The following is a 14,756-nucleotide window of genomic DNA, read 5'->3' on the forward strand; positions in this document are numbered from 1 at the left end:
TTCATGGACTCTCTGGCATGTCTCACTTTTTAGAGTCAAAACTTTATTTGAGGTATGGTATTTTCTTTTTTAAATTATTGTTCTGGGTAAGGGTTATTGGGCAGAAGAGGGTATCAGTGTTGAAGATTTTTGGGTACAAGGGGGTGCCAGTGTTGTGTCATTCTTACGATGGAATTACTTTTTTGAAGAAGGTTTCGCAGCATTTCTGGAAGATCCTCAGAGTCTGGATTGGCCCAGTCTCCTCTCGGAGTTTATTCCATAGGCGGAGCCCCTCAGTTGAGAATGGTTTGTCCCTGCTTCTCATGTGCTTCATTGTGGGCTCTGTGATCTGCATTGTCCTAGCGGAGCACAGCTGTTGTCGTGGTTCAAAGATCAAAATTCGATCTTTGATGTAGCTAGGGTTTGATCCATTAATTGCTTTGAAAATAAGGACCAAGGCCTTAAATTGGCAGCAGAAGCTAACTGCGAGCCATTGGAGGGGCTTGAGCACTAGCCTGATACTCTCACAGCAGCCTAAGCCATGGAGAAGGTGGGCAGTTATATTCTATACCATCTAGAGCTTGTGCATGGTTTTCACATTCTGCTTCACATACCTGTAGGTGACATGTGCATGGATCGGTGTTGGCAGGTCTTCATCTGGGAGGAGGGGACAAAATTTCCTATAGTGAGCTGGAGTGAAAACCCTTGTGTTAAGTTAGCAGTTATTTCTTTTCCACAAACACTAACCTCTCTCACTGATATGTGGGAAAGACCTCTCCATCCCTGGTGGAGCCCTAACCTTCCTCCACTTTCCCCTGTTTTACACTATGTCTGTTCATAGCTGCGTAGCTTCCCCTTCCAAGGCCTGTCAACAGTCCGCATGCTTCTGGCCAAGGGGCTGCGGGAAGGGCGGCCAGCACATCCCTCGGCCCACGCCGCTTCCCGCAGCCCGCATTGGCCTGGAGCGGCGAACCGCGGCCAGGGGGAGCTGCGATCGGCCGAACCTGTGGACGCGGCAGGTAAACAAACTGGCCCGGCCCGCTGGGGCTTTCCCTGATCAAGTGGCGGACCGGCTTTGAGAACCACTGGTCTATACCATTCTCTAGCTTTTAAAGCTCTTTGGGATCCCTCAGGATGAAAAGTGCTTTGCAAGTGAAAGACCTGGTCTACACACAGATTTTGTACCAATATAATTATTTTTGGTTTGGGGTGTTCTTTTTTTTAAACTCAAATAGTTATTCTGGTTGAATCCGTAGTATAGATGCAGGTATAGCTGTAGAAAGCTGCCTTATACTAGGATAGCCTATTTCCCTTCCTGCGTACAGTAAAATTTATCCTGGCATAGCCCCTTAGTGTGAATGCAGTGTACACTGAGAGAAGGAATTTTTATGCTGGTGTAGAAACGCCACCTCCCCAGACGACGTTAGCTATGTCAGCAGAAGCACTCTTCTGTCGGCACAGCAGCATCTACACTGGGGACTTTGTCAGCATAGCTAAATTGCTAGGGATTGTGGCTTTTTCACTGACGTAGCTATGCTGGGATTAGTTTTATTTAGGTATAGACCAAGCCTAAGCAGTACTGATAAAAGCACCTTTATTCCAGTCTAACTGCATCCACCCATGGGGATAGTACTGCTCCACCGGTGTAGTTAAAGCGGTATGTCTTTTGTGTGTAGACGAGGCCTAAAATGATATTATCTCTTACAAGAATACAGAGAAAACAAAACATTGAAGGTGGGACCATGGTTAATGGATGAGTATTTCCCTGTTGGAATCCTGGAGGGTACAAGAGGAATGTATTTGATTCATTCTAGTTCATATTACATTTTTATCCATACTGCAGATAAAAAATCTACCCTGCCCTCCCACATTGAGCCATCTCCGCAGGTCACAACTCAGTCCAGATCTATGACAAGTGTTGGCACAACTGCCTGGAAGAGTTTGCCTGTCCTCTGCCTGACTCCAGCCAGTTACTCACTCTCTGTGTTCGCTAGGTTCAGTTCCAAAATTCATAGAATCATAGAATATCAGGGTTGGAAGGGACCCCAGAAGGTCATCTAGTCCAACCCCCTGCTCAAAGCAGGACCAATTCCCAGTTAAATCATCCCAGCCAGGGCTTTGTCAAGCCTGACCTTAAAAACCTCTAAGGAAGGAGATTCTACCACCTCCCTAGGTAACGCATTCCAGTGTTTCACCACCCTCTTAGTGAAAAAGTTTTTCCTAATATCCAATCTAAACCTCCCCCACTGCAACTTGAGACCATTACTCCTCGTTCTGTCATCTGCTACCATTGAGAACAGTCTAGAGCCATCCTCTTTGGAACCCCCTTTCAGGTAGTTGAAAGCAGCTATCAAATCCCCCCTCATTCTTCTCTTCTGCAGGCTAAACAATCCCAGCTCCCTCAGCCTCTCCTCATAACTCATGTGTTCCAGTCCCCTAATCATTTTTGTTGCCCTTCGCTGGACTCTCTCCAATTTATCCACATCCTTCTTGAAGTGTGGGGCCCAAAACTGGACACAGTACTCCAGATGAGGCCTCACCAATGTCGAATAGAGGGGAACGATCACGTCCCTCGATCTGCTCGCTATGCCCCTACTTATACATCCCAAAATGCCATTGGCCTTCTTGGCAACAAGGGCTCACTGCTGACTCATATCCAGCTTCTCGTCCACTGTCACCCCTAGGTCCTTTTCCGCAGAACTGCTGCCTAGCCATTCGGTCCCTAGTCTGTAGCTGTGCATTGGGTTCTTCCGTCCTAAGTGCAGGACCCTGCACTTATCCTTATTGAACCTCATCAGATTCCTTTTGGCCCAATCTTCCAATTGGTCTAGGTCCTTCTGTATCCTATCCCTCCCCTCCAGCGTATCTACCACTCCTCCCAGTTTAGTATCATCCGCAAATTTGCTGAGAGTGCAATCCACACCATCCTCCAGATCATTTATGAAGATATTGAATAAAACCGGCCCCAGGACCGACCCTTGGGGCACTCCACTTGATACCGGCTGCCAACTAGACATGGAGCCATTGATCACTACCCGTTGAGCCCGACAATCTAGCCAGCTTTCTACCCACCTTATAGTGCATTCATCCAGCCCATACTTCCTTAACTTGCTGACAAGAATACTATGGGAGACCGTGTCAAAAGCTTTGCTAAAGTCAAGAAACAATACATCCACTGCTTTCCCTTCATCCACAGAACCAGTAATCTCATCATAAAAGGCGATTAGATTAGTCAGGCATGACCTTCCCTTGGTGAATCCATGCTGGCTGTTCCTGATCACTTTCCTCTCATGCAAGTGCTTCAGGATTGATTCTTTGAGGACCTGCTCCATGATTTTTCCAGGGACTGAGGTGAGGCTGACTGGCCTGTAGTTCCCAGGATCTTCCTTCTTCCCTTTTTTAAAGATTGGCACTACATTAGCCTTTTTCCAGTCATCCGGGACTTCCCCGGTTCGCCACGAGTTTTCAAAGATAATGGCCAGTGGCTCTGCAATCACAGCCGCCAATTCCTTCAGCACTCTCGGATGCAACTCATCCGGCCCCATGGACTTGTGCACGTCCAGCTTTTCTAAATAGTCCCTAACCGCCTCTATCTCCACAGAGGGCTGGCCATCTCTTCCGCATTTTGTGATGCCCAGCGCAGCAGTCTGGGAGCTGACCTTGTTAGTGAAAACAGAGGCAAAAAAAGCATTGAGTACATTAGCTTTTTTCACATCCTCTGTCACTAGGTTGCCTCCCTCATTCAGTAAGGGGCCCACACATTCCTTGGCTTTCTTCTTGTTGCCAACATACCTGAAGAAACCCTTCTTGTTACTCTTGACATCTCTGGCTAGCTGCAGCTCCAGGTGCGATTTGGCCCTCCTGATAACATTCCTACATGCCCGAGCAATATTTTTATACTCTTCCCTGGTCATATGTCCAACCTTCCACTTCCTGTAAGCTTCTTTTTTATGTTTAAGATCCGCTAGGATTTCACCATTAAGCCAAGCTGGTCGCCTGCCATATTTACTATTCTTTCGACTCATCAGGATGGTTTGTCCCTGTAACCTCAACAGGGATTCCTTGAAATACAGCCAGCTCTCCTGGACTCCTTTCCCCTTCAAGTTAGTCCCCCAGGGGATCCTGGCCATCCGTTCCCTGAGGGAGTCGAAGTCTGCTTTCCTGAATTACCTCATTACACACCATAGGCCCATATAGTTTCTCAGTTTCCTGCCTTGCATTAGTCTATGAGCTTTATTTATATTTGAATCATTTTCATGTGTTTCTTTATATTAATCATATTTAAAAGCCTGTCTCCATTGCATTGGTTGCAACTGGATACTTTAAATCCAGGAGAAGGTAGATCTCTTTATGAGAGCAGTTGCTGTGGCAAGGGCCAGTTTATATCTGATTATATTGAAGCAGTGCTGGAGGAGTGGCACTGTACAGGAGGGAAGGATTGTTTTTATTATGTTTCCCACACAGGTGCCAAATCATTTCATCTGGCTGATCTTTTTTTATTGGTACTTTCACTCCTGCCTCAACTGCCTTGCAGAACTGCTTCGATTTGGAGACCGGCAATTTTATCTAGACTGGTGGTAAGGTGTCTTTTACCTCTTGTCAAAACAGATCGCTGTTGCTTAATAGAATCAGACTGCTATGTGTCATGCTTAATGTCAGTGGGGAGATTGTATTCCAAAAAAAGAGGGATCTGATTGGCTGGCAAAGGTTCTACCTGTACAAGTATCTGGCATGACTGACTGAATTTCTGTAACTGTTCGTCAGTTAGCATTGTTAGATAACAATGGGGCTGGGAAAAGCAAGGTAAGGAATTTAAAATACAGCTGTAGATGCTCTGTTGCTTTGCACCTTGTGCAGTCATTTACACAATGGAAATAGGATGTTAAAAGGTCACCTAATCAGACAGACAGTGATTTACACCACACTTCGCATGCGTGTAAGTGATGTCCCAAGAATCTGCCTCATAAACTCTACAAATATACTTTAACTTTTACCGCTACCTGCAGAAATAGACATTGGATCTGTTAAAATAAGATTCAGATAAGGTCCACAAATCTAGGCTTTACCTTACTTTGACTAATTCCCTGTGGAAGCAGAAAACAGAAGTCAGCAGCTGAAAGTAACAAGTGTTTTGGCATCTGTTTCTTGTTTCCACTGCCATTTGCACAGAAGGTGGACTTGTGAAAACAAGATACAGGAACGTTCAAAAACAAAGTCTACGCTTTAAACCATTGCCTGATTTTCACTGATCTGACCTCTATTTCCAGAAAAGCTGGTAATGTTAGTATCACTAGCAACCGATAGGGATTCCAGGTGCTGGCTTTTCCTGGCAAGATCTAGTTCGCATAAGTAGCTGAAAAGCCTGCAGTACTTCAGATTGGAAAAGGATATTTTTCATTTAAAAAAACAACTTTGGGTTCTTTTAAAAAAAATCAAATAGTTTATTTAATTTTCAAACAGACAGTTGTACCCAGACATGCCTACTTTTCAGGTACTGTCGTTGAATTCTCTGTGCTTTTGGCTCTCAACAGGGTAAAATGACACACCTTCCTGTGTATTATTATTTATATATAGTATATGTGTCATAGAATATAGAGTAATTATTCTGTTGATACTCATTTCCTAAGCATTGGTATAGAAAATATTTTAAAGTTGTTGGCACACAGAGATGTCAGTTACAGCCTAACTATGCTGCTGTTGAGAACAGGTGTATGCATGTATACAGTTAAGCAATGAGTCATGGCCTGCAGGGGTGGAAGGGATGGTCTGCATACTGTGGATGGATCAGGCGATATGAAGCAAGCAAGAATGATTCCAGCCTCCCAAGAAATGGCATAATCCACCTGCAGTGTCTGAGTGGATTTACGAGATGCAACTTATGAAAAGGATATAAAGAACCACGATACTTTGGCCTTGTTGGGCATTAATGAGGTGAATTCTTTTACCAACAATCAGAAAGGTGCATGTATAGAAAGTGCTCCAAAGCCATTCCATAGATCTACTGGTCTAATCCCTGCAGTAGGTAGGAAAATTAAGGCAGTGATTTCAGTGGGAGGATTTCAGTACAGTACATAGGCTTGTTGCAGGACCCCTAGCAGGGTCTGCCTCTGAGTCAGACGTTGGATCCAGGGTTCCCCAATTTCAGCTGGAGGCAGGAGAAGGAGCAGTTGGCAAGGCTTGACATGGTGCTGTCTACAGGAATCATAGAATCATAGAATCATAGAATATCAGGGTTGGAAGGGACCCCAGAAGGTCATCTAGTCCAACCCCCTGCTCGAAGCAGGACCAATTCCCAGTTAAATCATCCCAGCCAGGGCTTTGTCAAGCCTGACCTTAAAAACCTCTAAGGAAGGAGATTCTACCACCTCCCTAGGTAACGCATTCCAGTGTTTCACCACCCTCTTAGTGAAAAAGTTTTTCCTAATATCCAATCTAAACCTCCCCCACTGCAACTTGAGACCATTACTCCTCGTTCTGTCATCTGCTACCATTGAGAACAGTCTAGAGCCATCCTCTTTGGAACCCCCTTTCAGGTAGTTGAAAGCAGCTATCAAATCCCCCCTCATTCTTCTCTTCTGCAGGCTAAACAATCCCAGCTCCCTCAGCCTCTCCTCATAACTCATGTGTTCCAGACCCCTAATCAGACCCAGTTATGCAGGTTTAAGGCATAGGCAAACTAAGTATGTGCCTCGGGCCCAAATTCATGGGGCAGGGCAAAGTGAACCCAGACTCCATTAACCCAATGGCAAGTCACTACCCCCAGGGACAAATACTTTGTAAGTGTAAATATTAAGCTACAGCACTGCCAACCCCAAGTGTTCAAAAATCATGAATCAGGCCTCAAAAAACATAAGATTGGCTCAAAAATGAGATTTTAAAAAACCCAAAACTTTTGGTTCTTTTTAGTTGCCTTCTGGTAGTTGAGTCTTTAGAGTCCACGTTTTCCATTTTTGCTCTGCAGACATCAGGGCTAGAAACTTATTTTTTTAAAAAAGCTGAGATTCTCCCATATTCATCTGACTCCAGGAGTTGGAGTTTTAAGACACACACCAGATATCATGAGTCTCAGAGACTGTGTCATCTTGTTGTAAGCTCCAGGTGGTAAATTCTTTATAACTACAGTATAAATTAAATGTAAGCTAGCTCCAAAGATACAGCATTCAAGAGAACCACAAGATGATAGTTAATAGAGTGTCATCAGGGTAAGTTCTGTTTGTATGCATAATCTTCTGGTGCTGGTGTAAGCATTGTCAGGAAAACCAGAATGTTATACTCTAGAAGAGTGGGTGAGAGGCAGGAAGTGCAGTAGGTGGCAGATACCTCTTCATCATTTTGATTGACTGATGATTCCACCTATCTCAAGTTGCCAAAGCTGTACAAGGGAAAGGAGGAATGGCTGCAGGTTAAATTAGGTAACACTGAAAAGTTTGAAGTAAAATTATGCTCTGCAGCGTCTGCACACAATGTATAAAGGATTCATGCTGATCGGGTCTAGAAGATACAAGGTGTGAGATCTGCAGGAAGAAGAGTCTATTTTCTTTCATTTTTTAAAATTGGTTTGCTGTTCTCAGTCATCCTTTACAATATCTGGAGGAGGCATGCTAACCTCTGCAGCTCTTTTAGATATTGAATTTAGCTGAAATAAAAAACTCCTGCCTTTCAGGGCTCTCTCTTCCCTGTATGTTTCCATACCCAATACCTTAGTCTTTCCTTTCTACAATTAGGTCTGATGACTGATTCATTGACAATGAGAGACCTAAAATATTAACCTCATTGTCACAGTTCAAGGCAACTGCACTTGTATTTCCCTGACATGGTAAACCAAGGGCACCTCTCTTGGGCAGAGACCCACATCTCACTCCCTTCTGACGAGGGATTTTAAGGCTGCACAGTTCCATGGCTTACACTGAGATATCGCCAGAAAGCCGGACTGCTTAAAAGCCAAGTGCCTGTGCTTTGCTGTCTCCCTGAGGGCTCTGACCAATGTATCACCCACAGTGTCAAGCGACCACACAGCTCCTTCTAAGCAAGCATATTTATTCTTAAGGTAAAAGCATTACAGAGAAACCATATTAAAACAATACAAGAACCTACACCTGTGCTAGAATGCTTACCAGAGATCACCCCCAAGTCCAGCCTAGGGCTCTGGTAGGTTTTAGTATTTCAGACCCACAACAGGGTTTTCCCAATGGAAACAAGTTCATCTGTCTTAGATCCAGAACAGAGACTGGACAGATCAGCTGTTTCTTTGTACAGCTCCAGCCTTTGATCTCAGGCTTCTGTAACAGGTAATTAGCAGACAGTGACCCTCTCCTCAAGGCATAGTGTCCAAACGGGTTTTTGCATAACCAGAACTGCGGAATTTGTATTAATTTCTCCCTAGGGATTCCTGAGGAAACCCACTTCACACTTACTGTCCCTAAAGTCCATACTTCTCTAGTTCATTTCCAATTTAGTCTTGTAAACTCCCAGGTCTCACATCTGTCACATCTCCCCCCTAGAATTGTTACATACAATTCCAGCCCACAATAATACATAAATGTAATATAATAAGGTCTTTCAAGGATATTGCAGGAAATTGCCATATCTGTCACACACAGCACTTAGTGGTTTCGTAGCTTAGCAGAATACATCATGTGTAGGGCTCCGTGTTTCACAGAGGTCGCAGAAGTCACGGAATCTGTGACTTCTGCGACCTCCGTGACTTTTGCAGCGGCTGGTGTGGTTGACCCCAGGGCCGCCCAAGCACCTGGCCCTGGGGCTAGCTACTCAGATGGTCCTGGGGCCAGTTACACTGGCCACAGTTGGAGCGGCTCTTCAGCCAGCCGCTTGGGCGGTCCCTGGCCCCGGGGCCAGTCGCACTGGCCGGTGCTCTGGTGACCCTGGGCAGCTGGCTCTGGGGACCGCCTGAGCAGCAGTCCCAGGAGCAGTGGGAGCAGCCACAGCTTGGTGGCTCCTGGCAGTGGTCCCAGGCGGCTGGAGCAGCGGCTGGCCCTGTCCGTTCTCCCCCCAGCAGCGGCTGGAGCAGCAACTGGCCCCCTGGGGCTCTCCCTCCAGCGGTGGCCAGAGCAGTGGCTAGCCCCCTGAGACTCCTCCCCCCCCCAGTAGCTGGTGCCATGGGCTCCTGCTCCCCCTGGCAGCGTCCCTCCCCCCAACATTCAATCATGTGTATTTATGGTATAAGTCACGGACAGGTCACGGGCCGTGATTTTTTGTTTCTTGCCCATGACCTGTCCATGACTTTTACTAAAAATACCTGTGATTAAATAATAGCCTTAATCATGTGTCGTCGTTAAGTGTGAGATAATTGGCTCCCAAGTTCTAGATCTGGTCAAAATGATGGGCTTACCACTGGAGGGATGTATGCATGCCCATCAACTGCAGAGTAGTCACATGTGTGAGTCAGTGGCTTTAACTGCACACTACTCCAGGGTGCACTTGATTTTTTTTAAACCCTCCTACCGTAAATAGCAAGCACGGCATTTATTTCTGATTCCAGGGGTTACATGACAGAGAATACCAAAGCCCTTATCCGGAGGTTATTTCAGTAGTGCCATGGAAGGTGCAGTCATAATCAGCAGGCTGACTGAGCTGCATTTTGATTTTTGGTGAAACAAAATTGGTGCTGAAAAACGTGTGTCTGGTAGAGTGGGCGTATGCTCTTCTTTCTGTGCTTTACAAAGACGTCCCTTCTGCTTGCTCTGTCCTTGTAGGAATGCAGACTCCGTCTTACAGTTCTGGTCCAGATGGAATATCCCCGCCCACAAGTGGCTAGACAGGTACAAAAATGAGTCCTGCATTTCCCAGTTAAGATTCAGCGTCAGTGAGGAGATGAAATATTGCTGCTGGGAATCCATAATAATAATAATAATTGATTTCCTTTGTGAAGGATTAAATCACCATGAATGGGCCTGTTTGCCTGCTGTATCACACCAGCAGATCTGCTGGCTTGAAATTTAACTCTCAGACATTGCAATTAAGCCTTGACATTTAAGCATAATTAATGGGTGATCTTTAAATTTCAGGTGGTCGTGGAGGAATAGCAGGGTGCTGGAGGAAATGTAACAGTTTTGTTAAGTTAAACACTTTAAAATAATTGGAAGGATCTAGCATATGCTGCTGAGAATGGGATCTTCAGGAATAATACAGCAACCCTATAGACCAAATCCTGTCCCCTCTGCAGTTGCAGGGGGTTCTGATCTCTGCAGTTCCAGTTGTGGGGGATGCAATTTGGGAACCTTTTCCTTATCAGGGAATGTGGAACCCTTTTGCATCACAGACCTCTGCTCCATGAGGGTTTCCTTGAGACTTCACCCCAATGTGTAGATGGTCAGGGATGGGCCAGGGAATGTGCAGTATGGTGGATCTGCCATTCTATGGATTTCCCAGTCACTTTCCCTGTGCAGATGGGATATGTTGGCTGCAGGGGCTATTGAGAGAGGTTGGGAGAAAGGATTCCTTAGCACTGAGATTCCCCAGCATGCAGCCCAGCTATCCCAGCTGTACGCGGGCTCTGATCTGGTTCTACATCTCAAACAGGTAGAGTCTGTGTCTATTGAAACTGGTAGCTCTTATAGTACCTTCTGGTGCAGGTTCAAAACGCTAAACAGGTGGCTGTGTTCCAACCTAAAAGCCTCTTTAACTTTGGGAGGATAGATAGTGACCTGTTAGTCCACTGGGGCCTGTGCTAAAGTGACTCCTGCTCCTCGTGAAGCCGGTACTGCTCCATTCACACATTACCTGGGCATAACCTGAGAGTTCCTTGTTGTGATGGTCTAAGTCACGTTAGCAGGGTAACAAGTCTGAAGAGCTGTGTAATCTTTCTAACTCCGACGGTGCAGAGAATCAAACACCCTGACCTCCTTAACACTGCCCACCACCAACGTACTGCGCAAGAAGCAGGGCCACTCTTATAGGTAAAAGCTATTGCCAAGATTTTCAAAAATGGGGTTCTACGCTCACATTTAGGCAGCGAAATAAGTGGCCTGATTTTGATTCAGCTGACTTCAGTGGCAACTACTGCTGCTCAGCACCTTTGAAAATCAAACCAGGCCACTCATTTTCAGTACCTTAAATATGAACTTGGAAGCGACAGGAATAACCCCTTCCTGAAAACCTTGGCCTCTTTGTGTAATTGTATTTTCGATGCATGTTCATTAAAAGATATGGAGGAACCACTAAGCTACTAAGATCCATGTGGAAGCTCACAGGAAAGTCAATGGAGGTTGCAACTTACCAGCAACAGCCATTTCAGTGCAGTTACTCTTCTCCCTAGCTCCTTCTGTCACTGCATAGGGCTAAAGGGCAGGAAAATAATAAATAGTGCTTTTGTTAAGTCAAAATAGTTGTCCTGTGAGCCAAACTCTGCACTTATTTACTGGTGTAAATCTGGAGTATCTCAGCTGACTTCAGTGGAGTTACTCTGGTATAAGATACATAGACAGCTCTGTCGGACTAACACTGATACTAATGGCTGACTGCACCAGGAAACAGTGTAAGTAACTCTTTTTCTTTTGGCTTGTGTACATAGACATGTATACAGGCCCTTGCTGCATCACGGCTATGACAAGTGGCAGGCCCGAATGACAGTATTCCTACTCTCTGCATGTTTCTATGAGGTAGGTCACAACAGCACTGATCTAAGCATCAGCAAGGGGGCACTGTCCTGAGACCACAAATGACTGTCATTGACTTTTAACAGATCACTCACTCAAACTGCGAAATCTGCGAAGATCCTAATGGTCTCTCTTCAATAAGAGTCTCTTCTACAGACCCCAATCTGTGCTGTGTGTGCTGGGTATGCTAGCTGAGACGCATTTAGCATATGGGACTAAATGGATTGGCAATGTCAATGGCGGTGTAAGTTAGACAGAAAATGGGTTTAAGTGCCAAAGTAGGCTAAGCTTCACCAGTCGAATCCATCAGTTGTGCAAGGAGTCTCACTCCACTTCGTCAGACAGTGACCCCGGGCCTCATAAGGGGTGTGGCTGTAAAATGGGGTGTGGTCAGTTAAAAAGAGGGCATGGCCAGAGGAAAGTGCTACTGAGACAGGTTAGCAGGTGTAGACATGCCAATTTCCCAGCCTAGAAAATTTTCCGGAAAAATTAACTCCTTGAATATGGGACTTTTCCCCACTGAAAAATACGTCACTAGTAACTGATGATCCACGCCGTGCTGAGGATGCTCTGTTTTCTTTGCAGGTCTGTGCAGCTTTCCTCGTTCCAGTTTTCTCTAGGGCTATCCCCCATTTCAGGGCTGACCTCTAGCACTGGGCCCCTGGGACGTTCCATTGTTTTAATAGTTCATAACAAAGGTTCTGAGTCACTCTGTATCCTGCACTGTCACTGTGAGCCCAGTTCTGAAGAGCCTGCTCAGGTGTCTGCTCATCTGGACTCATGAAGCCTTGGGGAATAGTAGAACAACCCTATTCCTGCAGACGGTGGGTGGCCACATGACCTGTTACCTAACGCACCTGTCACAGCCTCTTTTGCCTCCATGGCCAGGGTGCAGCATAGGTGCAGTTACTGCTGCTCTGGACACCAGAAACACCTGCCTTGCGACTGTCAGAGACTGTCATGGGGGAACTGGGCCCAAGGCTGACAGGCCCCTGGTCAGAGACAGCCCAGCAGCTGTGCAAGCCATGCTGCTGCTGCTGCATGCAGGGCTGGGGCCAGAGGGCTAAGGAGGCTTCCCTGTATATACTCCTGGTTCTTGGCATTTAGCTGTCCCAGTGACAGTGGTTTAGAACTGGACAGAGCACGTGAGCTCAGGCTGATGCCAGCAATGCTGGCTGTCCTGTGCCCCACCCTGGTCCCTATGGTCAGTGCATTAGGCTGGTAGTTCTTTACGAGCTCTGCATCTCAGAAGGCTTTCTTTCCCCTTCTTCACTCCTTTGACTATGAAGGAAATGTATCAACATCACTCCTTCCTTAGGAAAAAGTCCTATTGAAGCCGTGTCAGGATCAGGCCCTTCACACTCCACTGCTTATTATAGTAAAGAGCAGAGTCTTATAGTCTCATTCAGGGCAGTGCGCCTCAGATCCTTGCTTTTGTCTTTTTCAGTATCTAATTGCCATCCCACTGAAGATGTTCCGGTTTTGGATGTTTTTTGCTATGGCAGCCCAGGTATGCTAAGATGGAAACTCTGCCAATGAATGTATATCTAACAGGGAGTGGTTACCAAGCTCTTTGTACTGTTGCTGCTAACTAGCGATGATCTTTATAATTAAGGCATGAAGCTTTTTAGTTTAAACCACGAGTGAAAGCTTTGCCAAGCCCAGGGTTTCTGGTGAGCATTGGGCAGGCTGTTCCTGCCCGCCATAGTTCACGCTGGGGAGCTACACTACAAAATGTTTTTGAGCTGTCGCTTTCTGACATGCAGTAAAGATGCTAAAAAAACCTGTACCCCAGTTTTATTTTTATGGCAAAAAATGCCAAACATCAGAAATCTTGGCTTATAAACCCCTCCGAGAGAAATCTTTCCTTGTTCTTTGGTTTCTTTGGTATAATGTTTAGAGCCATTGGCGATCTGAGAAGAAATGTACCAAATTCTGCAGTAATTTAACCCTGAACAGTTTATAAAATCTTTTTAAGCCAACAAGAAAAAACCTTATTGTGGTCTTGTAACCAGCTCAGTGAAACTCGCTCAGGCCACGTACACTATAGTTCCACCTGGTTTTAAAACCTGTTGAATTTTGAGGGTTAATTTCCTCAGTGTAACGATCGCTCTTTTGCTATGATGGTTTCTGTGGTGCAGAATTTGTTCCCCCCTGAAATCTTATTTAATCTCTCCCTACCTTTAAAAACCATCTTCAAGCCTTTCTGTTCCAACAGTGACTTTTAGTCTGACATCTGTTGGCTTTCTGTACAGGACCCTTTCCTTCTCCTTGTGACTGCTTAGCTGTTAAGCTATTAGCAGGTGGTCTCTTTAATGATTTTTTAAAAATTTAATTATGCTGTGCACAGACCCAGGACACTTTGGCAAAGGGAAGTGTTAGAAAGAAAATGAGACGTTGTTATATAAAAGTCCATTCATTTTGAACCTGTTCTCTAATTAAGGGCACTTGCACCATTTAGAAAACGGTAGGAACTACTGGGAAGAATGTTGTTAGTGACTTGTGTTTTCTTCTCCCTACAGGTCCCACTGGCTTGTCTAATGAAAAGGCTTTTTGGTGGTAATTTTGGCAACATCTTCATGTGGATCAGTCTGGTCTTGGGTCCTCCCCTCATGATGCTCTTGTATTTTCATGACTATTACATCCAGCACCATCGGAAGGATTCAAGCTGGAGACTGTTTTTTTTCTAATCGACCCCAGTCCTAGTTCCCTTGTGCTCTCTGTCTGTCTGTCTTTATGTATGACAGAGGCACCCAAACTTGGCTCAGATTAGAACCACAGACTGAAGCCACCCTTTTCTTTAATATGGGAGGGGTGGCCCAGGCCTGCAATGCTCCTTCTGGCCACTAGGCTGGAGATACAGAATTGCATGCTGGTCTCCCCCGCATATTGAAGATGAGTGAGTGCAGAGCTCTGTGGGCCACATGTATTTGTTTACTTTGGCCACCTCTGATCCCTTTGTCTCTTTAATAGCAAGTTGATCTTTGGCTCCTGCAGGATTGACTTTAAAGAATACCTGCAAAAGTCCGGTAACAGCTCTGGAGATAAATATACATTATAGTGGATGCTCTTTATTCATATTAAAATCCTGCTGTTTATGATAACATCTTGCCTGAGAAATGAATTTAAGAATCAGGTAAAACCTAATACTGTTTCCTTGCT

The 14,756-nt window shown here is 45.4% G+C and overlaps 1 protein-coding gene across 5 annotated transcripts in view; it reads left to right on the forward strand.

The window, feature by feature from the left end:
- Positions 1 to 14,698, forward strand: part of LOC140896131 (diacylglycerol O-acyltransferase 1) — a 41,892-nt gene extending 27,194 nt beyond the window's left edge. For all 5 annotated transcript variants that reach the window (XM_073307352.2, XM_073307351.2, XM_073307350.2 and 2 more), the window contains 5 exons: positions 4,444 to 4,556; positions 9,693 to 9,758; positions 11,510 to 11,597; positions 13,042 to 13,104; positions 14,117 to 14,698. In XM_073307352.2, the coding sequence (XP_073163453.1) occupies positions 4,444 to 4,556; positions 9,693 to 9,758; positions 11,510 to 11,597; positions 13,042 to 13,104; positions 14,117 to 14,284 (498 nt within the window). In that variant the 3' untranslated portion in view covers positions 14,285 to 14,698. The remainder of the gene's footprint in view (positions 1 to 4,443; positions 4,557 to 9,692; positions 9,759 to 11,509; positions 11,598 to 13,041; positions 13,105 to 14,116) is intronic.
- The last annotated feature ends 58 nt before the right edge of the window (positions 14,699 to 14,756 follow it).

Source organism: Lepidochelys kempii, chromosome 12 (genome assembly GCF_965140285.1).
Source record: "Lepidochelys kempii isolate rLepKem1 chromosome 12, rLepKem1.hap1, whole genome shotgun sequence".
In the NCBI taxonomy this organism is placed as follows: Eukaryota; Metazoa; Chordata; order Testudines; family Cheloniidae; genus Lepidochelys; species Lepidochelys kempii.